At 42.5% G+C, this 25,017-nt stretch overlaps 1 protein-coding gene across 2 annotated transcripts; it reads left to right on the top strand.

The window, feature by feature from the left end:
* The first annotated feature begins 458 nt into the window (after window positions 1-458).
* Window positions 459-10,946, top strand: cxcl12b (chemokine (C-X-C motif) ligand 12b (stromal cell-derived factor 1)). Of its 2 annotated transcripts, XM_037472849.2 has the most exons (4): window positions 459-611; window positions 2,917-3,034; window positions 6,756-6,839; window positions 8,171-10,946. In XM_037472849.2, the coding sequence occupies exons 1-4, from the start codon at window positions 545-547 to the stop codon at window positions 8,208-8,210; spliced, it is 309 nt and encodes a 102-aa protein (XP_037328746.2). In that variant the 5' UTR covers window positions 459-544; the 3' UTR covers window positions 8,211-10,946. The 2 variants fall into 2 exon arrangements, with proteins under 2 accessions (XP_037328746.2, XP_037328747.2); XM_037472850.2 differs by lacking the exon at window positions 8,171-10,946 and having other exon boundaries at window positions 6,756-6,843.
* Window positions 10,947-25,017: the final 14,071 nt, after the last annotated feature.

Here is a 25,017-nt window from a genome sequence, read left to right as displayed (position 1 = left end):
ACAGTCACATTGTGGGGACTTGCCTTCCTTGTGGGGACAAAATACACGTCTCAATAACATGAATCAGTCAATTTTAGGTTGTGGACTTGGTGTAACACAAGAGGGCGGGTTAAAGTTAGTGTGTGTGTGTGTGTGTGTGTGTGTGTGTGTGTGTGTGTGTGTGTGTGTGTGTGTGTGTGTGTGTGTGTGTGTGTGTGTGTGTGTGTGTGTGTGTGAGGCGGCAAACAAATTAGGAGAAATTAGCAAAAAGAAAGAGAAAGGAGGGGAGAGAGGCAGATTTCCCCTCAGACTTTCTCCTTGATTCCCAGCCAGCAGATTTACAATGGAGGAAGTCTCCCTGCTGAACTCACTGCTGCTCCCCCCTTCTCCCCCCTCCCCTCCTCTCATGCTGGGACCCTACCCCCCTCCTCCTCCCTTCTCCCTCCCTCTCTCTCTCCCCCATCTGAAGGTTTAACAGAGTGCCGAGCAGAGCTGGCAGTCACAGTTGCGCCCTGGATTGTAGCAGAGAGCGAGCATCCCTCTTGCAGCCTGTTACCCCCCCACCATGGACGTCAAGCTGCTGGCGCTGATGGCTCTGATGGCCGTAGCCACACGTGTACCAGCCTCCAACGGTGAGTCCGGCAGAGGCCCGGGTTTGTAGCGCTGCAGAGACATTGTTGGTTTGGAGGGTTTTTCACTTGATAAAACTTGGCTCTGTTGGGTCTCAGCACATTGAGGCATTTGGATTATTTCCATTTTGGCTGTGTGTGCAGTAACATTCCTGCAATCTCAATCTCAGATTCCCTTTGACTCTGTTTTAACTTCTCGTTCATTAAAAGCTTAACTTGAGATGATGTCGGGACGTGGTTTGATTGGTTTGATCGTTGGTGAGTTTCATTCGTTGCAGATTAGATTGTTACACTTGTGATTTGTTAACTCAAGCACTTTGTGAGCCTGCTTTAAAAAATGACTGAACATCTTGATGACAATTCAACAGAAAAGCAACAAGTTTGCTAATTGATTGATTGATTGATTGTGTATTAGCAATTCTTTCAAGGAGAAGAACCGAGAAGAGAATCATTTCGATACAGTAAATGTTTGTGGCTCTTTGGAAAAAAAAAAACGTAAAGATGTCAAATAGGGTTAAGTTCTTTCTGCCAAAATGATTAAATGAGAAAACAACCAGCAGGTAAATAACTGATGACAGTAAGTAGTTAGTTATTTAAATAATTAGTTATTTGCAAAACTTGATTGATAGTATATAATTGAAAATACATCATTTTGACTGTAATTAGTGATCTACATTATCAGGACTCAAGAATCAGGAACATTTATTGCCAAAGTATGTTAGACATTAAAGGAATTTGACGAGGCCGGCAATAAGACAATGAGACCGTGCAAAACAAGACAAAAAAAGCACATCAAAAATATAGTATATAGTTTTCCTAAATGCATTAGTTGCCAGGGATTCTATCCTTCAGTATTTGGGACTAAAGGACTTTGGGTGCCACACAGAGTCGTTTCCACCGTGACCCCCACATTAATCTCCCGCATGTCGCCCTTCGTAGGAGACAACCACGGTGTTGAAGCGTCTGGCCTGCGTTATGCTAAGCCTGTTGTTTCAGCCCCTGTAAGACCGCCCCCCCCACCCCCAATTGCATTTTAAAGAGTTAGGTATAAATGTGTGTATTTGTCTTTTCCCTTTGCTTTCTTTTAATTAGTTTATAATTAGGGATAAACAATGCGGCGCTGATAGCAGTGGATGCTCGCTTCAGGGCCCGTCGCTGCGTGCTGCTTAATGACCGCTTCGTTTGCATGAGAAAAGCCCCCCAAAAAGAGTGTGAATCATTAGGCTGATATTAGTGAGGATTTAGCCATTTGTGGCAGGACGTTTGGTGTTGCATTACAAACATGCATATCAATGGGAACATGTTTAACACCGCAACAAAGGTCCGTTAGCTACACCACTCACTTGACTTAATTTATTTTACTTCATCATGGGAGGAATTTGCTGATTAACATATTTCTGTTGTTGTACACAGTCCGTAGCCTCAGTGAACCATTCCCCCCCCCCCCCCGTTAGGATAGATTCCTCTTATTTAAACTTCTACTCCACTTTGGTTTCTGACCCTCTTTTCAATTTTCAATAAAAAAATGCACAAAGTTCATTTCATTTGGTTGGTCAGTGCATATCTTTGGAGTTATTCGTGTGCATCTGTGGTCCTCTGGGCCCCCAAAAAGGCTCCCCGGAGGCCCACGGGTGATTTGTAATTATTTTGAGAATGCACTTGGGGAGATTTTGTCAAAGGCTGTCGATGCCGTCGGAGCCGCTGAGTGCTCTTTCATAAAAGGGGCAAATATTGGAAATTGAATGAGGAGGACCCTTCTCCACCCGAGTGCTCTCCCAGTGCAAAGCTGACATTCTGCATGTGTGTTTGAGTGTGTTTGACTGCTCCGAAAGGTCTAATCTCTTTTTAATGAAAATGTTGTTCAGTGCAATAGCAAGTAAACGCATTTGCCCCCATGCTTTGTAAAGGCCTGTTACAGTAAATAAAAGTGAAAAGAAGTAGTTATCATCTTTTATCTTCACTTAAGTTAAGTTAATCTGAACTAAAATGACCGCAACTGTATTATAAATTTGTAAATTGTTGACAGAGAAACAACATAAAACATTTACTTCATCTTCTGATATCAGGAGTTAATTATTTGGGAAACGTCATAATGAGCAAAAATATGTTTGCATTTAAAAAAGCTAAAATGCTTGAATTTGATCAAAAAAGTTTAAATAACCCAAATCGTTTTAGTATAGTATTTTCTGTAATCTAAAGTACATTTACTGATGTATTACATACATGTTTAATGCAGCATGTGTGTTTGGTTGTGAATCTCCCGTCATGGAGTTTGATCTCTTTCTTTTTCCTCGTTGTGTTTCTGCAGCAAAGCCCATCAGTCTGGTGGAGCGGTGCTGGTGTCGGTCCACCCTCAACACGGTTCCTCAGAGGTCCATTAAAGAACTCAAGTTCCTCCACACACCAAACTGCCCCTTTCAAGTCATGTAAGTCAATGATTGCGTTGATCTCTTTCCTTTTGTGAACTATCGCCAAACAGGATTTGCACACTGAATTATTTTAGATGTTGGTGTATTTCAGTGATTATTGAGTCAGTGCTTCCTCCAACTCTGCAACAAATAACTGGGAGGAGGGAGGTGGTTTTTGTGGAAGTGTGTGTTGTTAGTTTTAAGTGGCGGTTGGTGTGTCTGACCCTCGCTGCGTGGTTGGACATCTTTGCTCTGGCTGTGACGAGAGAAACGTCTTCATGCTCATTAGAATAGAAAATGTTGATTGAACAGCAGTATGAGGACATGAGAGCTTAAGCGTTATATGTAGAGTTTATGCTACACTGAAGAATTAATGAAGAAAAACTGTTGGTTAATTAATAATAACATAATTCATAAATTGAATGTTTAACAAAAAAAAAACATCCAACAGGAATGAAATATTTTTTGAAATGATAATGAAAAGCTGATTCACTTCAACATGCACTGAAATTAGAGAGTTAAAAAGCAGCTGTTAATAAAAACATAATTTCCCCTTTAATGCTGATTTTACTACATTTATTTTCTATTTTATTTTTGATAAATACACCATTTTATAGTCTGTTATGAGCCTGATGTTTCATTATCCCCTTTTTTATTTCCCTTACTCTTCACCAGTATGTTTAAAGAAACGTGATCCTCCCAGAAGAGAAGAAAGCGTTGATGGCGTGAGCTTAAGCGAGACATTTAAGTTTTGCAAAGGAAGCAATAATCAAAGGTCAAAGCGATTACTTTTGTGTTTCTGCTGACCCCCCCCCGTGTCCCGTGTCGACGATTTTTTTTTCCCGATTCAACCTGCGCACCGACATTGAGCATAGTGTCACCAGCTTGGAACACATTAAGCAAAAGGCCTCATTCATTCGTTCGCAATAGAAACAAATGGGGGGGGGGGGGGGTGCAGAGGCCTCACAGCCAAAAGGCCGAGGGGCTTCTGCCAGAATGGGAGGCGGGCTAATGACTGTTAGAAAGGCTTGAGCGAATGGCAAAAGGTCAAAGGGGACACGCAGCGCTTCAGCCCCCCCCCCCCCTGCAGGAAAAAACTGCCAGCGGAGTCAAGAAGTCATTCAGACGTGGAGTTGCTCTGATATCTCTATCGAGGCAGATGAAAGAAAGCCAGTAAGGTTATCCCCGCTGACCCCCCCCCCCCCCCCCCCCCCCCTCACCCCCTCACCCCTCCGCCCCGCGTCCCACCGTGCGCCCTCGTCCTACCCCCGCCACCCCTCCACCCGTCCCAGCACGCTGTTGGTATTAACTTGCTGTGATGTAATTACTACCTGCTGCTTGTGGAACTCGAGTCAATCGGGGCTCAGCCGTGCAGACAAGCAGACGGATCCACAGGATGAAGGGAGATGCATCAAAACAGCAGAGAGCCCCCCCCCCCACCCCTCCCCCGAGAAAATAAAAGAGGAAGGGAAAACGGGACACCCCCGTCCAGGAGAAGCAAACACAGATCCTGTTACTTTGCTGTCGGGTTGCTGATGGTCCTGATCCGCTCTTTTAAGTTTACGGGCCATTTGCTGGCTTGTGTGCGTCTACATGGGGGGGAGGAACAGGGGAGGTGGCGAATCAAAGGGGCGGGAAGGGACTGTGGAGGAGTGTGTGGGGGCTCAAATTGAATCATAGAGAAGTGACGCGGGCAGCGAGGAGGCACAGAGGAATGCGTTTAATTTGCACAGCCGTGTGATAGAGAGAGGGAGGGGGGAGGGGGAGGAGGAGGGGGAGGAGGGGGAGGGACAGTAAGGCGAGACACCTCCTGAGTTGTTAACTCTCATACGCGACCTTTTGCCACCGAGGTGTGAGATCCACATGTTTGAAGAGGGGGGGGAGCGGGAGGGCAATGGGGGCTCCCATCAGATGTGACACCCGCCCAGCAGCATCTGATAACAGAACAAATCCTCTCCTAAATATTTGGCTCAGCTCTCCATTAACAGGTCATCACTCACAGGTTGTCTCATTTTGAAATCTCTGCAATAAGAGAACATGGCAATCAGCGTCGGAGGTGTAAAATCTACATTCTATCGGACAAACTGTTTTTTTAAAGGAAAAGTGGGAACATTACATAATACCTGAAAGATATTTTGTAAGACACCCAAAGAAATAACATTCTAATACAAGATGTGGTTACAGATATGTTACAATAACTTCAATTAAGAAGCAATATCTTTTACACTTATTAAATGCTATTTAAACCAGCGTGTCCTATGAAACGGGGGCGTGGCGCTGTGTTCGGGGGCCCACCGTACGGACTGAGGTTCAACGTGAGGAACCAGCTGTGACCTTTGTGTCGTGTGCAGTGAATCCTCTTCAGATGGGACCTTAGAGCTTAGCTGAGGTGTTTCTGAGCTCAGGCTGCATATCACGATGTATCCTGACACATTGTGCTCATTTTAACATGATGAGCCTCTTTCTTGTTGAACATGAGTTTGACCATCAATAGAGCAAATGTGTCTATTTATTATGACCGTAAAATAATCTGGATTCTTTTTTAGTTTAAAAGAAATAATGAAGTTAGCTTCAGATTCGTCAGCAGTGTCATTTTTTGACCTTTGGTGTTGAGGTGAAAGCTTGTTAGTCGTTAATAATCCTCTGGTTTCAACTTGGACATTATGTTAGATTTTTGTGGGGTCTTTTGAGATAAAGCCTAGCTTGCATTGAAGTGAGCTTTCATGGAAAATAAAATACATTATTAATGATTTATGAGCCACGAAAAAAAAGGTTAGAAAAAAAGATTATTTTGGACATGTCTCCTTAAGGTAAAAAATGTCCCCTCCCCACATACAGTCTTACCACATCCGGACTGCTTTTGGCGGTTACTCTTGGCGCATTTAATTCACTTTTCCATATTGAACATTTCTTCCCACCATTATCCAAGTGTCTCCCACCAGGATCCATTATTCTTATGTCAGCACTTTATGCATTAACTTGCAGAGTGGAAATGTGGGGCGAAGACGCTCTGTGAGGTGAAAGGCAATTAAGGTACTTAAAAACCCTTTGAAGAAGACAGATGTACGGGTCGAAATTCTTGTTGTAAATCTGAGAACACAAACGCACATTTATAGATTCACTTTGAAAATATCCTGACAAAGTCCATGTTCCTAACAAATGAATTTCCTTCTAGTTAGAAATGATGTGGGAAAAAAAACCTTCCATATAAACTGGCCCCAAATGATGGTGAATTTGAGGTTTTTCTCTGTATCGAAGTGATCCAGTGTTTTGGTTAAGCAATGATTACAGGAACAGGAACAGTTTTTCACCAATTAGTTTAAATATAGTGGGGCTCAATTTGTAGCCCGTGTTATGCTTCCTGATTACAGATTGTCCGACTTTAGGACCACGTCTAAACCTTAAAACGGAATCCAATAGAGTCAAAGGAGCTGCAGTTCTCGTAGAATGTGTGTTAATTAAACGTTGCTGTGAGGTGGTGTCACCCACTGGTTAACTAACCACCAGCTAATAAGATAGATAGAATCTCTCTTCGGCTCTGGAGGAAGCCCCGAAGTGAAACTATTCTCCGCTGTAGTCTTTGAACCTGATTTATTTCATGTTTGGATTCGGCTGAAACACTTTGCTTCCTCTGCATCTCGGCTCCGAAGCTTCTCATGAATAACTGTGTGAGAGAAGACATTCAGCAGAAATACTCAGAATGTGCTTTGTAATCCCTTCATTTATTTTTCCACAACAGTGCCAAGCTGAAGAGCAACAGGGAGGTTTGCATCAACCCCGAGACCAAGTGGCTGCAGCAGTACTTAAAGAACGCCATTAACAAGTAAGGAAGCCCCCGGTCGTCTCCGTGCAGACACAAGCATCGCTGACATGGACACTAAAGGAGAACAGCATGTTGAAAACCATTACAAATGGTCATCTCGCGGTTTCTCTGAAATCCCTGACGTGGTTGATGTAATCAGCTGAGTTATTACCTCTGAAATCTTTAGCATGAAGCACAAATAGTGATAAATCTGCCGCTGGTTTGCCTCCTTCCTTGTTTCTCATAAGCATGCTCCCGTGACTTAAGAAAGCTGCACTGTCATCACATCCTCTATGTATTTTCAATAAGGCCTTTTCTTTTCTTAGAGACATTTTCCTTATAATTATCCTCACTAATTGCACATTAGTTTCAGAGTTGTCTCAGTCGGATTGCAACGTTGTGGGTAATAACTATTCATAGTAAAGATGTCAGCGGCTCATTCAATTTTTAATGAGCTCACTGGTTAAAATGTGTACATTCCTCATAAAAAAAAAAAAAAATGCTCCCAACATGTCTGCTGCTGATTATCGCCAGGCTACATGTCTGCTTCTTAAAACACTATAAAACACAAAGTGAAAACAAACGATGAAGTAATCTCTGAGAGTTTATTTTTAACGTGTTGGTATAGAAATTATAGACAGGGTTTAAATATGAAGTCTTGGAGAGTAGCGTGTGGCACAGCAAACGTTGTGGAGATCATTTAAGAAGTGGCCTCGCTTTAAACACCAAGGCGTTTTGAGCTCATTCAATGAGGTGTTACATGCAGCAAACATTTACAGATTACCAAACCTTCACTTAAAGAACTCAGTCTTGGAACGTGTTGAAATGTGTGAAGTGTGTAACAGTGTAGAGAGACTTTGTGATAGCACGGGGTCTCTTTTTCCTGCTTCATCACAGTCACATAAACATTGGTTCACCTATCAAATCGGTCAGAGAACACCTGAGGCCCCAGTCGGCCCTGATGTGAACAGATGTGCATTAGCAGCCCCGTCTCTGAAAAACGACATCTACACACTGCACATTTTTTGAAAGGAATCATCGTTGGTTCCTGGATTCTGTTCCCGACATCATGTCAGAGCTACGTTCATGTGCTGCACAAAGTGAATGCAAATATTTGGACAGTTTATTAGTTGATTTCTTTCATGTTTGTTCTTGACCAGAAGCAACTATCACCTGACATTTATGAGGCTTTAATGGTTATGCGGGGCAGCGTGTTTAGTCCTCAGATTTCCAATGGTTCTAACTCCCCGTACTGATCGCAACGCCTGCTCCTGCAAAAGAACAGAAGCAATGAGCGTGTTCTCTTTTCAAGCTAACATACAAGGTGTCCATCCATCTGTGTCTTTCTCCAGGGTGAAGAAATCTAGAAGACGCAATAACAAGAAAAACTAAACACAAGGGAAGGCGTGTGCGTCGTCAGGCACGGCCTCCCCCACAAGAACCTGTATACCTCCCTGTCACTGCTACGGATGTATGGACACACGCTGTATGTACCCGTCCACCTCTCTGGACCGCTTGCAGAACCAGCACTTCACTGCCAAACTGTGCCATGTTGCGACACCGAGCCGGGTCCTCCTGGACACACACACACGCAGTCATCTCCCACTATCTATGTCAAGTGCAATCATGCCTGGAGATGACGGGACGCGTGCTGCTGTCAGAAACGTGTGTGTGTGTGTGTGTGTCTGAGCGCTGGGCACGAGAGAGAAAGTGTGTGTTTGAATGTGCAACATATGAACTAACTCTTGCTGTGCGTCTCTATATAATATTTTCTTACTTAACACAGCCATAGAGGACGAATTTGAGCTTTCAGTCCGACGCAATGCTTTGTGGGTAATGCCATCTTTACGTCATGGGAAAATATATTTCAGTCTCCGAGAAGGAATAACATCGTGTTTTACGTTTGCACGTAGGTATCCTGATACGTAAATGTCAATTATTACAGAGTAGATTAATTCACAAACCCAAAGGTCAATCTACTTATTTTCATTTTATTTCAACAAATATCTACCTTTTTTAATGTAGATCTTAATCTCCTGAGAAAAACACCTACCTGCAATAGAAGTGTCAAATGAGAAGTTTACACTGATAAGAAGTGAAAGTGGCATTAGTCCATAACGCAGAGGTCAAGGGTCAGAAACAATCAGGGTGGTCGTGCTACAGCAGAGTTGTGGATTTCCTTCGCGCTTGCTTCAGCATCAGGAACAAAACAGACGGAAGCTCACACTCACTGCAGAGAAGCCTGCACTGACCTTGTGGTGCTATATACTCAGTATAAGGCGTGAGAGCCATCGACATTATTATACTTCACTGTTTATTATATGCAAAACTTAATATGGGATTTTGTGACAACTATGTCTCGTGTGAAATGTATGTTTTTTTACCTTTCAATAAGTGCTGTTTTTAAAGTCTGATCTTGAAAATGAAATACAAAGCTAAGGCCATGGCGTAGTGATGAATACTATGAGGAAATGAACCGCTTATCAATGCATCATTTTTGGTTATCAAACAGATCAGTGAACAGAAACCAAATATCTAAAGGGTAAAACGTCTAACATGAAGAAATCTCATCGAAGGGACTAAATGTAAATGGAGATTACCACTTTTTCATACCAGCACCTATCCTAAAAGCTAAAACCATGAAACAGATAAATGATAAATGTAACAATGGGAGTGTTCACTGTGGAAAATAAGAACCTTTTTGATTAGTCTTTTTATATACATTTGAGCCACTTTATTATCAGAGGTATCATTTTAAATGTAACTATTTTATTTTTATATTGTGCATAGACTTACTAAATGCGTTTTAATGCAATGTACAGTAGGAAGTAGCTACTAAATGAAGGCTAGCTCAGAACATGTAAGAAACAGTATTAAGCTTCATTTTTCCGATGTCATGCAATAAACATGTAATACTTTTGGACACCTGTATTTTAACAATGTTGTGAAGCATCAGGCAATCAAGTCAAATATCATATCCTTGTTTTTTTTTCTGTATTGTTTCCATAGCAACGCTTACATGGATAAAACTCTGTTACGGTCAGCACACTGATTGAAAACAAACGCCGCTGTCATTGCTTCACATGTGGCAGGAAACCACTCGGCCCACCAGTCGCCCCCATTGAGCACCTGACTTCTTATAGTTACACACAGTTGATGTATGATGTGTAAATAGAGCCACTGAGCCAAAAACCAGTTAAGATCCCAGCCACCAACATGTGCTTTTAATCTGGACACTCCCAGCACCCCAGGGGGCTTCCTCTTAAACTTTCACTCAACTGCTGCCATGTCGCAACATTTATTCCCGCTAAATTGTAATGTAAGTCCTGTTGTGGTCATTTCCAAGGGCTGTGTTTCGTTCTATTTTACACAGGCTTTGTGCCGCTTCCCTGATCACAGGTGAAACTCATATCAATGTGCAGTTAATTTGCAGCTAATGGTGCAATAATTCTTTTGCAATTGTCTTTCATTTCCCATTAAACTAACAGACATTAATGGAGACTTGTTTTATATTGTTATACTCATTTGTTTAAACCTTGCTGAAAACGCACTGATATGCAATGATAAAATTCTAATTGTATTAATTGTGTAAATTAATTACAAAACCGCCATCTATTTCCAAATTACTTTAGAGTTGGATTGAGAAAAACATAGCGTTGTTATTCCTGTAAACCGTTCTAATATAAAACATAACAGTTATCTCAATAAAGGGAACACACCTATTGCATTATGTGAGATCAGGTAATAAGTTCATTATATGTGTGTGTTTATTGTCTCTCGCATTGAACTCTCACTGCTGAGAATATTTAGTGTGACTAAATAATGTCACACAATTACATTGAGCATTTACAGCACGTTTTTGTGTGTTTTACTTGGACCAAATACAAATTCAGGTTCACATTGATCGTATGTTAATGAATCACCCAAAATGTGTGCATGTCTTCTACCTGGGACACAGAGACAATGTGAAATATGTTTCTTTTGAGGCAGCTTCTGACAAACATCCTTCATATATGTGAGATGTGTACCGTCCTGCTTTTTTCGCTGTGATACTCAAGCTCTTCTTAAATAAAGTATTTGTTGGAATGGAGTCAGTCGCATGTCTGTATTTCATCCATCGAAAACCTATTATTTGTGTAGCTCTTTTTTTTTTTTTTTTTAAACCGACATTTCCGCGGCCAAAAAGGTTTAAAAACGGATTTGCAGACGACTTGTCGGCATCTAACACATCCAGCAGACATGGAGCAACATGAGCATCCCTCTGGCTCCTCCCCCGTCCACGATTCACTTTCCTTTTAGCTGACACTTGTTATTTTCTCACACCAGAGTTAGATGATGTGAGACTTTTCTTCACCAGGTACCGGTTCATTTTGGCTCTCAATCAAGTCGGTTTTTATTCATCCAGCCATCACACATTTCACGCGGGATGAGAACTCAACAGAAAACCTTTAAAGTAGCCCATACTGAGCAAGGGGAGGAACCAACCATTTTCTGTTATCAAAAATAAAACAAGAAATGTCTTTCTTGCAATGAAGAGTTGTCATTTTAATGCTGAATGCTGCACCTGGGTCAGGTGGACCAAGTGGTACTTAGAGGCCTCTGCTTTCCACAGAGAGAAGTAAATCACTCCCTGCTGTAGGTTCACCAAAATAATCCAGCTCGTACCTTAAAGGCCTCAATGGACAAACAGAACAACCACTGTGAGCCCTGATGAATTAACACGTTCTATCCAAGAACCAAAATCTACCCAGCAAATATATGTTTCCATGAAGGCAACGTGTAATGGCAATTGCCATCCCCTTATAATATTACAACACCTGAGGCTAGAAGTACCCATTTGTGCTGGTGCATTACTTGTCCACAGCAGCAGGGAGCCTGAGAGTCCTTACAAAGCTGTCAGCTCCAATAAGGTGGAACTATGTGGAGCGGATTCATTTCATGGTACAGCTCTGACCTCTGACCTGCGTGGGGATACACACACAGAACATGAGACGTGCTTTTGGACATGGACCAAGCGGTTTAGAGGAGTTAAAGCATTTTTGGCCTTTTTGGGCATATTAAGAAACGATATTTCGATGTGTGTTCTGTGCTTACTCAGGTGAGACCAAGCTATGAGCTATGGAATGTTTATCAGTATCCATCAGTGTTATTTTAGAGGTTTTTACAAGAGCAAAGCCTGAGGTCAGTGTGTGAAATATTCTTATTAAAACCAGATAAAACATAACTGGCCCGTAGTGTGCACTAAACTAAACTTGGTCTAGTTTGAGTCAGAAGGACACAGACACAATTTTCCAGCACCACCACCAGTGTCTGGACTCCAAAAGGGGGGGATGTGCTTCATCTCGGCTCGGCATCCCAGCCCCTGTTCTGTCCTACGGCAGGATGGGGTCCAAGCACCAAGCACATTGCAATATCAGTATTTATGCATGTTATAATAAAGCAGTGTTCAAACTTCGACAAGTCTTTCCGGATTGAAATCTTGTGAACTGTCGAACCTCGAGTGTTTGACTTTTTTAGAAAATCCCCTCCTCGAGCCTCACCATTGTACTCAAACACAATGTCACGATGCCTTTCAAAGATGAACTGAGGGACTTCAAACGTAAGTTTGCAATCGTTGTTCCAGACCGACTGTGCACCTGCAGTGAACGTAACGGTCAACTAAACCTCCAACATATACGAGACAAAGTAGTAAAATACAGACCACGTGAAAACAACACGGCTCCACCCAGCACAAAGCAGCCTTCACCTCAAATCAGCTGGGACAGAGAACATAACCCGGTTGGACAACTAATTGGCCGGCTGATTTGGTCCTGGAGGTTGTGGGTAATCCAGTGTGATTTGAGGCTCTCGACCATACATCTTTGAACAACTTAATACCAGCCGGCTGAATGGAAGTTAATAGGAAACACGTTGGCTGAACATGTGGCAAAACCACATAGGGAAGTGTGTCTCTGTGGGTGCGCACTTGTTAAACCATCTTTGTGGGGACCATGTGATTTTAAGACCTTCGGAGTAAGGACATTTATATAAAGTGGGGACCGATCTTCAAAGGCATGTTTGAGAGTTCATAATTAATCTCAATGTTGGACATTAGGACACAGGGCTTTTGAAAGCTTCATGTCAATGAGTACAAGGTCGTATGTGGTTTGCTCACAGTATGTCATTTCTTAGGGTTTCTGAAAAAAATCGCTAAATGAAGAGAAAGGAAGGGAAAGAAGATAATAACATGATGTTTCCTGTTTAGGGTACGTGAACATTCACCCAAGCTTAAAGATCAAAAGAACACACTCAACAAACACTAAAAAAAGATCCGAAGCGTATAGGAACATGTGGTTAAATTTCCTGCATAGACGCTAGCTTCACACTTCAAAGCAAGCACAACTGTGCCATCACAAGATTACACCATCTTACAAAATGTGAACGTGCAAATTGAACTGTGTATTTGCCTTTTCAACATAAACTGCAATAGTTAGCATGCGGCCTACCTAGAACTCTTAGAACAAATTGCTTCCAAAGCCAAGGGGCACGTCTTTAGATGCTTTATGGGGTAACAGGTCGTGTGGGAACTGAAACATCTAGCGGGTGAGAGACACATATACAGCTGTAGGTGCACCGCTCAGTGCAGACTGGTGATACACTGAAGTATATAAAGTCATAATAAAATGCACACCTTATCCACCTCCTCCAGGAGTTGACCGCTCTGTGATTCCTTCAGCAACATGTGTATGGATCCCCGATGACTGTGTGGTCATTCTAAACACACCATCAACAATCTGCTTCAACACACACACACACACAGGCACAAAAAGACAAACGAGTTTTGAGCTGCCCACAGGGATCGGCCTGTTTAAATGAAACGGCCGAGTCGAGGACAATGCTGGTGACGAGGGACGGACACATAGATGAAACCGTTGAAAAACACATATCCCACAAGACACTTCTTTATCAAACCAACAGCTGCTAGCGTAGTAAGGCCAGGCAAAGGGAGGGGTGGAATGTGTTTAAATCCATCACGGCCGAGCGCGGGATGTGTCCCTAACCCTACAGCTAAGGAAGAGGTCATGGGTAACGCTTGTATGGAAACAGCTTGATCACTGTTTCCATACAAATGCTTCCCTTATGTTTGCCCCAGAGAGACGAGGCAGAGCAAAACATGCAAAAGAGGCAGAAAGGGAGGCAAATAACATCATTTATTGGTAATGAATCCTACTCGTTCCACAGCAAAGAAAAGAATGCAATACATCTTTTTTTTCTGCATTTGCTTTAAAAAAAAAAAAAAGAGGGGAAATCATCGTCATCATTCACGGCTCATTTTGGAAGACGTCACAAACAAAAGGCTTGCAATGATCCCCATTTAATGAGTCGTTCCACTGTGATGCGGGACCAAGCTGATTGTGTCCTGTTGCCTGGTTATCTGACTCCTCTGCTGGCTTCTAACAGACAGGCATCATTAACTCGTTGGAGACTTCCCAGCTATTTGCTTTTGTAAGGAAGGCGTCGCCTGCAGGCCCCTACTGGTAAACTACTGAGACCAACCTGTAGAAGGTAGCGCACTGTATGACAACCTGTTCACCAGATGATGATACTACTAAAACCGCCTTGATAGTTTCACATGAGAAAATTATTAGAATATGTCATGGTTCAATTAAATTGCTACGATTCATGTAATTGACAGTTAACAAGAACTTGGTCAATAAGTATTAATATAATAAAGCGTCATTTAAGCGTCATTAGCAGAGCCACTGGTTCTTCAGCAGTGGGATTCCTCTGCCTATTTTTTTACAAATCGTATTATTTTGAATATGTGAAACAACCTTCCTGTGTGATAGGAATATTACTTTTTTTCAACATTGTTTCAATAATTGACTTTCAATTGTTTGTTATCTGATTTAATTAAATAATTGTGATATGACGTTGAAACATGTGTTTTAACAATAATAACATTTATAACTTTTCAAATGTTCTAGGGATTAATACCTGCCTGAGTATGTGACAGAAGTTTAAATATAAGACCAGACCTGTTTTGACATGACATCTTTTACAGCGTAACTGCACATCGTAACCATTTAAGAGGCGGCCCTTTGAAATCAACATGTCTCTGAAGTCTCATGAGCCGTGCAGAGCAGAGTTCAGGCATGTCCGCCAACGTTTCTCTGGAGCACGTCGTAATTCTAAGTCTGAGACAACATCTACTACAGGCTGCTGTCGCTCAACCCTCCTCATTGTTTACCATTTTTCTCGGGGTATTATTGTTCTATTGAATCTTTTTCACATGTCTTTAACCCTTTCAGGTGATGCAGGAGACCGTGTGAGTTTAAGGAATCCCTTCATCACAGAGGAGCTGTGGGAGAACCAACCCAACAAAGACCATGCTACTGAAACGTCTCCCTGTTCAACAGCAGGAAATAGTCAAAAATGACTTTTACCGTATTTACAAATCAGCAACAAGTAAAACATCTTATTTATTCAAAGAAAATCTCTATTTTAATATATTATTATCTAATACGACATCAAATCCTCGGGTAGCAGATTATAAATGTTTTTCAAAATGACAGCTGTTTGTAGTTTTGTCTCAGATTATATCCGTTTAACAGCCAAGGTAAAGTAATGAGAATGTTAATGTGTCAAGCCGGACCCCTCCTGGCCGAGCAGGTCCTACGGCTTCGGTCCAAAGTAAGACACAAACAGAATCCCAACCTATTTCCTCTCAGTGCGGTTTGTGGAGCAAGACATCAGATTATATTGGACTGGACTGGCTGACCCTGGTGAGGTTAAGTTCTTCTGGTACCCAGATCGTGAACTTTACTTTACACGTCAAAGGGGCAAGGTGAAGTCCTCTCACGTGTTTCATAAGCTTCTATGTCAAACGGCCTCATTTCGTAGGTGTGATGTAAAATACAGTGCGTTGGTACACGAGCAGGACACAAACACTCAAGGTAGCGACCAGATGTAAACACATGTAACCAAACTCCCTTTAGGTAACTGACAACACATATTCAATCATGTGAAATCAAAGTTCAACACAAACCCGGATAGGTTTGTGTTGAACAAAGGGTTTCAGGCTTGAGTCAATGTTTTCCACACTGAACAGAAATTGTCATCGTCAGTCAAGAGGAAGGGTCACACGGTGTATCTGCCAAGTATTCAGAGGTATGTGTCTTATTCCTATGTGAACAACACACATGCAAATGTGAATGCACGACTTGCACGTCTCCCCTTCTGTTAACGCTCTGTTCTGAGTTCCAATCCGGCCGGTTCAGCGATAGCATCTCGTCAAGGAATGCGGGCGTTTTTAACTGTGAGGGTGCCACTTGGAATGCTCAGACTGGTAAGGAAACACTGACATGTCTCCATTCCCTCATCAACAATATGCGTAACCCCCATATATTATAGCAGAGCTGGTCAGAGACCAACGTGCGTGTTAAATGCAGCTTCCAGGTGTGAATGTGCCAAAAAGAAATGACCAGTATGGCATCACCACAGTATTTACCTGGACGAATGAGTTGAAGTTGAAGGAAGGTCCTTACAACATTGCTAGTACGATCATACACTCCATGGATTTGGCATCACAGGGTACGTTTTAGAGATCGTCTTGGGTTTACTCCCCAGTGCATTCTTAGTCAACAACTGGAGCCAAGAAGCCCGTATTTGGGTACATGGATGGAACATGCAGCATCCACAACTAACGGCCCTCCAAACATTTGTTCTCTTTATGAACCGACAGGTTTTCTAAACTCACCATGGCAGGAATTGAATTGCATTCACACTGAGGTGCTTTTAAATAATGTGGATGCTTTTGAAAAAGTGAAACGTCAAATAAAATGAAAATTGGTTGTTTTAGCGTGGATGTGGATATTGATCATGTGGCCGGAATGGGGCGACTCCTCAGTTTGCGAAAATAAATCTGGTTGGATATGAAGTCATTCTGTAGCCGTACGATTGTCTCTCGAGCTACAGGGTCCATCCATAGATGGCTACGACTACATATTTTTGGCAAAAATGCTGCGTTTTGGCTTTGCTGCAATGCAAAGGCACCTCCTTACATGGCATTCAAGAAGAGCTCACTACAAATAAGAACAGAACATTTCCCGCTCCATCAATCACGGGAACATTTGTAAACGACTGATGGCTTGACAGCTTTATATTTTAGACATTAAACTGACAAAATGTGAAATACATTTACGGCCAAGCCCAGAATCCTTCTTTTAATTTTCAAAACAGTCTTGCATACAGTATATGTAAGCCAGCCCACACACACACACAACCAAATGGGATGATTTCACATTATACATGTAGTGCAAAGGCTTATTCCTCTGCAGTAGACAAGTAACACGAGGTGTTCACTATGGGTGGGAAAATACAATAAAACTCAGCAGCGGAAAACAGCTCTACAGTAACTGCCTCCTGGGGGGAGACAGGTCACATGATTTGACAGAGGGATGCTGGGTCGGTCAGAGGGAGTGGAACTACCTTGGGTGGCATAGTTTAGCTTTCCGCCGCAAAATCCCCCCTCAGGGAGCCATCGGGGGTCTTATAATAGATGTAAGTCGTTTGGGACTAATGCATGCTGATCCCTCAGTGCCCCGCTGCGACTTAGAATCTACACACCGATGCCCTGTTAAAGAGTCGGGTGGACTGGGAACAGGGCCGCTGGAAGATGATGAATGTATGCATTTAAAAGGGACAGACGGCGGCCCAGCAGGGGGGGTTTGAAGGCACGTGTAACGTCATGGGAGACTTTCTGGGGCGATACCGTACATGGTAATGAGAAAAACATCTTTTAGGTCACAAAGTTTCAAAATCTACATTTTTTTTCTTATTCTTTAGAATTATTATCAGTTGATGAAAAACAAAATCGCTGATTCATTTTGGAAAGGTTGAGGTTTGGAAAATGTCGTTGAATCTGACTCATTAACATAACTTTTGGTTATTGTTCAGACAACCATCACAGGGCCCCCCTTGTCAAAGCTGCACCGCAATCTGCTAAGAAACACTAAAAATGTTATTTTTAGTGTTAAGTTGGGGTTTGTTTAGGATTAGCCACAAAGACGAGGTTAAGGAAAGTTGAAGTTTTGGTTTACAATGATTTTGCTTTGGCAAGAAAGACATTTTGTTTTGGATTCAAATCACAATTTCATAAAATGTCTATGTTAAATTACGATAGTAGCCACTTGGCTACTCAGCAACAATTATGTTCGAGGTTGAATAAAACCAATGCTGACTGTCAGTAGGTAAGTCTGAGTTTTGTTATAGTTTTGTTAAACTTGTGCAGAGGGCTTTGACTTTTTAATGCGAACATATGTTGTTTTGGGCATTGGATAACATTAATAATTTATGATGACTTAAATACCGCATGCATCTCTCTATCTTTATCCATCTCATCCTTAGAGAAGATAATCTGCTGAACAATGACCCATGTGGGTCATTCTACCATGCATCCCTCAGACAATCCACAGCTCAACCAAGGCCGCAAATATACATCTGCAAGTAAGCAATTCATTTAAGGGGTGTGCAATGTAAATCTGTATGGTTTACCTTGCCATGTAAGCAGCTATCAGACAATCTCTCACATATTGAGGAGATTGCAGGCAGGGTAAGGTTGGTCTGAAGGGTTCTCCAGAAGGCCACAGGAGGCCACTAAACCTAAATAAAGAACTCTGGTGCTTTCCCCAGACATTCAGCCCTTGCTCTGTCTTCACTAGATGGTCTGATAACCACTCATAAACAGCTGGTAGATCCATAATTTGGAGCAGTGTCCCCGGGGGCCGACAGACACAGCAATAGTGGTGGCCCACTGACGCCACACGTGGAGCACTTTGATTAGGGAGGACCAGATTAGGTTAGGAACAGGGTGAATTTAAGGTCGCAGCTCCTCTGGTTGAGAAATACGGCGTTTTGCATTTGAGAGGAGCGTCACGTGTGGTGAGGAAAGACCTGCAGGTGTGTGAGTCCCATGAGTCATTTATCCCCAGATGGGACTGTTGTCCTCTGCTCATCATGGATCCTCAAGTTAGGATTTTTTTCCACACAAGTGAAAGCCACAGAACTTCAAGTTGTTGAGCTTTCCTTGTCCAAGGCCTCTTCCCAGGCCAATTAAGTCCTCTGATGTCTCAATGCAAAATGGGGATTTTTAATGTGGGTAGCATTGGGTAAAAAATGCAGGGGGGGGGGTCTGTGAATCCATGCTTGCATATATGTGTGTTTAGCATATCATTGCCAAAAAGATGTGGCATTTAGCCATGTGTCTGTCTCTGTTGACAGCTCTGTCAACACAGCGTGAATGTTCACACCACTTTTGATCTATTGATAAAAAGGGAGCTATCCCCTCAGAACCGAATACTGGGTGTTAAAAAGTCATTAGTCCTAATTATGTATCATTGTAATTATTCATTTTAAAATAAGCAGTTACAAAGGCCGCCATCTGGTCTGGTAACTACTTCTGCACATGATACAAAAGCCCAGAATACAGAGCAAACACTCAAGCCGCCTGTATTCAAGAGAAATGCTGCAGTTTGAATGGAGGCTGCGGGGGGAAAAACGCCCCCCCCCCACAAACAGCAGACCGGCTTGACCTGCAGCTTAGCAGCGCGGCAGCTTAGACATTAAAAAATTCCAAAATTGTTTTGAAATTCTAATGAGCGCCAAATCCAAAGACAGATGCTAATAGAGTAGAATCACAACAAAAACGCACAATGCACACAAAGAACAGGACACAAACTGGGTTGGTGGGCTACAGCAGTCGTTCCATGGAGCTCCTCCAGAGTAACTATGCACTTCTGACACAAGGAGCCAGTTCCAACCTACCAAAGACAAATAGACTCATTTGTGAATATATTCCTTAGCTTTCTCTCTGTCATTGCATGTTTGTGTTGTATCGAGTATACTGTGAGAAATTTGGGATAATTGCTGAGTAAACTCTGGCTATGAGATGATGTGATGGGCCGTCTCAGCTGGACAGTCTGGTGCCCTAAACGGGACATCGACAGTCCCCTCAGGGGACTGGTTTATTTATTATGATATTTGAAGGCAATTATGATAACTTTATTATCTAAATAGTGACTTCAATCTGCTTTTTGTCTGACTCTTGTCATCGTCATCACATATTCTGTGCATTAGTACATTAGCATTAGTACCTTCTAATGTACATTACAGTCACTAAATCACATCCATCCATCTTGAAAGCCGCTCATCCTTCATGCAGGATTGCGAGGGGGCTGCAGTCATTATTTCAATTAATTTATCACATTTAAAACATTTAAGAATTCCAAAGGAAACCTGGTTTGGTTTTGTGTTAAAGGGAAAGCATTGTCAGTAAAAATTCAAGAAAAAGTCCAAATATTGGATGTTGGATATTTACTGTTCAGCATGGAGTAAAACTTTCAATTTCAGGCCTGTAGAAGCTTTAAATTAAGCTCATTGTTTGCTTAACCGTGTAGAACAAACAACTAAAAGAACAGTCTGATTGCCCAAAAGGAGGCTGCATGTGAGTGTGTGCTGCTCTCTCCTTTTGTACAAATCATTTTGTCAACACTATGAATACATTTAAAAAAACACACAGTGATGATGAGAGCACAACCTCAACTCAACACGAGAGCACTGAAACCACAGAGCAATGCGTATCAGTATTTTATGTGTCTGGATTATACTAAGTCTGACAAAGCATGTTGGTGGGTCAGAACAAATAAACCAACCAAGCCTGATAGAGGCTTGCTTTATAAGTAGAATTTCACATTTCATTCCAGTGTGCTGAGGAGAAACAGACATTCAATTCAAGTCCAATGAAATCCAAACGCTATGGAAATCAAATGATGTACTACAACTCTTTTGAATTTACAGCGAAATGTTAAATAAAGCCACACATGGGTAGTCTGGGGCTAAAATACCATGAGCACCACTTTAATGTTCCTCTGCATGATCTGATAACAGAGAGGTTCACTTTGTCCCTGCTGCACCCTCCTGTTGATGCAGAACCACTTCACTCACACACAGACTCAAATCCACCGACAGTAGAAACGTCATGTTCAGGTCCCTGTGGCCCACTGTGGATGCTGGGATACAGATCCCTGGACTCAAGAGTTGCAAGCTGTTGCAAATTAAATTAGAGCGACTTTTAAGAGGAAGTGATTCTGTTGATACTATGAACACATGCGCTGCAGAGATGTATATTTGTCTTCATTTATAATGAGTAAGTGATTCATCATTCTACACACCTGTCAGTAGTACTTGTGACTTTTCCTGATTGAGCTGACTGATGCGAGGTCACCTGAGGCTCACAGTCAGAGGGTTTAAGAGCTGCTCGGCCAGCACACGGCCCGTGGACTCTTCATCCCGTCCGCCTAAAACCCATCTAGGATGGGAACATGGTCCACATTACACATCTGAGAAGCATCAGCATTTGAACTATTTAATTGTTAGCATTCTGCATTTTGTCTAATGTCGGCCTCTTGGACCTGTAGGCATCTCTTATTACAACAATGTCAATTAGTGTGTTAGAAACCACAAACAAATACTACTGAACTAACGATCTGGTATGTCATTGCCGGAGGACCGCTCACACCCCGCTGCAGCTTTAAAGGTGTTTTAATGTCAACGCTGCATGTCAAGGATCCACCAATTAAACTGTAATACTTAGAATCATTTCCCAAGTGGTGGGAATTAAATGTAACACTAATATATCTGATCCATCTCTTGAAAGGTTTCTGGTGGGAGTGGGATTGGTCCAGTGGCCTCTCGGCTCAGCACGTTGTCACCGAGGGTGATACTAAAGTAGTATGAACGGGGTTATTTATATTTCACCGATGTGGATGATCAGAATCTGTTTATATTTGATGAGTAATGTCCACAAAAGCCAGAGGCCCTCCAAAAAGATGACATATCGGCTCCTTTGAGATCAACAGCAGATTGCTAATGTCATCGTAAAAACAAACCACTTAATCATCACTGGAATCTATCACTTACACTCTGCCCCTGTTTGGACAAACTCATAGCCTGTGAACGGTGAAATAACAAGCCTTCACGTGGGGCTCCTTCCCTCATCAGGACCAGATGGCATCAGCCATTAGTTAAGAACTTGATCTCAGCTGCGAAATGGTGGATTTCACAGTCAAATCCGATGCCTTGTGCGCCGTAGCTACCTGGAGTCAATGGCAATTCAACACAGATGCTTTTGAACCCATGAATAATCTATTACAAATAGAAAAGATATTTGTGCCCTCCAGTATGTATATATACTTTTTTCTTGACCTTTCCCTGAAGTTCTTAAATGTTTATTTAGACACGCCGAATTTACACATGAAAGTTCCATTAGTTGAGGTGGAATGAGCCTAATGTGTGTTTCAAGGTGTTAAAGGAATGACGAAGCCTTTCAGACAAACACGTGAAACCAGTCAGTAGTTGTCCAGCTTTAAGTAGCTCGGAGTCCAGGCGTCTGCAGCCAGCTGAGCAAATAACACCACAGGAGCTCAGGAGAGCAAGTGAAGGAGATGTGGAGGAAGATAAAGGGCATTTACGCTCTTTGCATTAGCAGAGATGGATGCGTGGAGCGCGATGTGGTCGTGACTCCCGCAGCGCAGTCATCATTTGAGGTACGTGCACAAATGAACATCTCATTCCAAACCACTGGAACCATGAGGCTCAGCCACAAAGGCCTCTCTGAGGCACTGATGTTGGGCAATAAGGCCGGATTTAGTTTTGCAAGGTGTTCAGTGGAGTGAAAATCAGATCTGTGTGCGAGCCAGAATAAGATTGAACTGGTACAAACATTCCTTTTAAAGTACTGGCATAGGGGTGCACACTACTGCTGTACAACAACACTGCCCCCAACACACCACACACACCTTACACACCACTCCATCTGATTACAGTGTGTTTTAACCTTTTCAGGGATTTACTTATTTATTAAACCTTTACTGTCTGAATGTATTTCATGTCTTGTTTCCCGCTGAGGGACCAATAAAGGATGATTTAATCTAATCTGTGCAACAATATTTTGCTGTTCTAGTTTGCAAAAACCTTTTGGCCGAACTGTGTTTGTTTAGAGAAAACCAAGTAAAACATCAAACAACCTCACATGGATCAATATCAGTATTCTAAAGGGACTATTTTCGCTTCAATTAATACAGACGTCATTTAGTGATGAAAGGTTTGAACTCTTGTGAAAAATAACAGTTTCTTCGCAATTATTATAAGTCTCCTTGATCTATTCAACATGACTTCTTTATGGCGTTATGGCCACCCGGCCTTCTGCTGTCACCTTGATGTAGAGCAGAGAGGAATATGTTTAAAAAATGACCCGTAGTACACTTTTTGTGATGATTTCTTTGCTGGTGATACATCCTAGCACCTCACTGAATTTGTTTTAAGAGGATGAGGAGAGCATCGAATGCACATGCCAGAACAAACCTCATAGTAATTTGACAGATAAATTACCCCAATTTACTCTCTCTGTGAGGTGAGAAGACCGTATAAACATGCCACTTCGAATCCCACTGAGCTGCCAGAACACAGCAGCTCAGTGAAATCTGTATTTTTTTTCCAGGCTGGATTTGGCCCCCATGTGACATTTTTCAGATATTCTGGAATAATAAATTGCTCAGAAAATGGTTTAATTCAGGCAGTTTATTAACATAACTAATCAATTTGGTGCAGTCATCCACTGTTTTAGGTCAAGAAGACCAAAGTGACTGAATCCCACCTGAGTTCAACACGGGGAGAGTCCAGCTCACCGGAATAAAATCTTCTAATCTTGTGTGCCAGACTGTGAGTCTGTTTACCTGCACAGTGTTTACCAGAAAACCTGGAACTCCCCTGCACAACAACAAAAGGTGGACGTGTGCATGTGCAAGTGAGCTGTGTATGTGTGTGTCTGTATGCGTGTGGGCGTGCATGTTCAACAGCCTGTTGTGCGACTGCATCCCTGGTTTGTTTAGGAGGGACCGGCTCTGTCTGGAGCCTGGGCCGCTCCGTCTCTCTGCTGGGCAGCGAGACGGAGCGAGACGGAGCGAGAGGGAGCGAGAGGGAGCGAGAGGGAGCAGCCCTGACCTCCGGCACTCGGTGCGGAAACAATGGCGACGTGCCTTAGGGTGACAGCAGGAGACAGGAACAGGCACAAACACAGGAACTGTCCATTCTGCCACTGAGACAGACCTGCAAAGGCCTGAGAATCTGGAGGAGGAACTCTCCCTCTCTCTCCCTCTCTCTCTCTCATTTGCTGCATTGCTCTCTCGCTCGCTCTCGTTCTCTCGAAATGCCCTAATATGAATATGAAAAGTGATGAACTTGACTGTATGCCAATATTAGCCAGTGGTCCCAAAGGGGGATGCTCTGAGCGCCACAGAGTCGAAGGGGTTGAGACAGGGATATTTCAGGACACAATGGTGGTCTCCTTCTACTCATCGGCTTCCTTGCACAACAACTCAGAAGCCTTCTTTACTAAATATGATAAACGCAGGACTTAGGCCCATAGTGATGATCTGTTGCGGGAAAGTCCCTGTTAAGCTGCTGGTGGGCAACAATTTAACTACAGTGGCGCTTCGAGCTAACTGCCAACGTCAGTATGCTAACAGGCTGAAAAAAAGCCGACATGATTCTTGGCAGGTGTAATGATGGTAACCTGAGGCTGATGGGAATTCCACGGGCTGGGCTGAAAACTGCAGCACGTCTGAAAATGTGGATGATGAACTTTAGGTGAATAGACACACAGTAAAATCATTTCAAGGGCTTTTTTTTGTAGAGAGCTCGATGAAACAAGAGCCATAAAAGTGCCCCACACTCGTGCAGTGTGCCTGCCGGCCTTTGTGTAAGTGGGTGTAGAAATAAATACCAGGCAAAACCCTGGCAGTTTGAAGCAAAAATAATGAGTGGCAGGCTCCAGTTTGTAGTCGTGGGGCGTAGTCTGCGCTGAACGAATGGGCCTTGAGTTTAGACTGGAACATCAAGATTGTATCCTTGAGAGTACATCAGGTATTGGAAATCAACTCCCTGGTTTTTCTCTTAACCCGAGCAGAGGAAAAACTTTCCACTCTGAAAGGAAAAGAAAAGAAAAGCACAAAAACTTGAAAATGTAGTATTTCGAAACTGGTCACTGAAAATGTGGCCATCTGTTTCTTAGCTTGAGTATCGCAAATGTTTTTAAGTCCAGTTAAAATCGATCTTGGTTTTAAGATGATAAATGAAAAGGGTGTTTTGGGTAATTCCCTGA

The sequence above is a fragment of the Pungitius pungitius genome, chromosome 9 (genome assembly GCF_949316345.1).
Source record: "Pungitius pungitius chromosome 9, fPunPun2.1, whole genome shotgun sequence".
Classification (NCBI taxonomy): Eukaryota; Metazoa; Chordata; class Actinopteri; order Perciformes; family Gasterosteidae; genus Pungitius; species Pungitius pungitius.
Note: the sequence above shows the minus strand (reverse complement) of the source record. Positions and strands in the feature narration are given on the sequence as shown.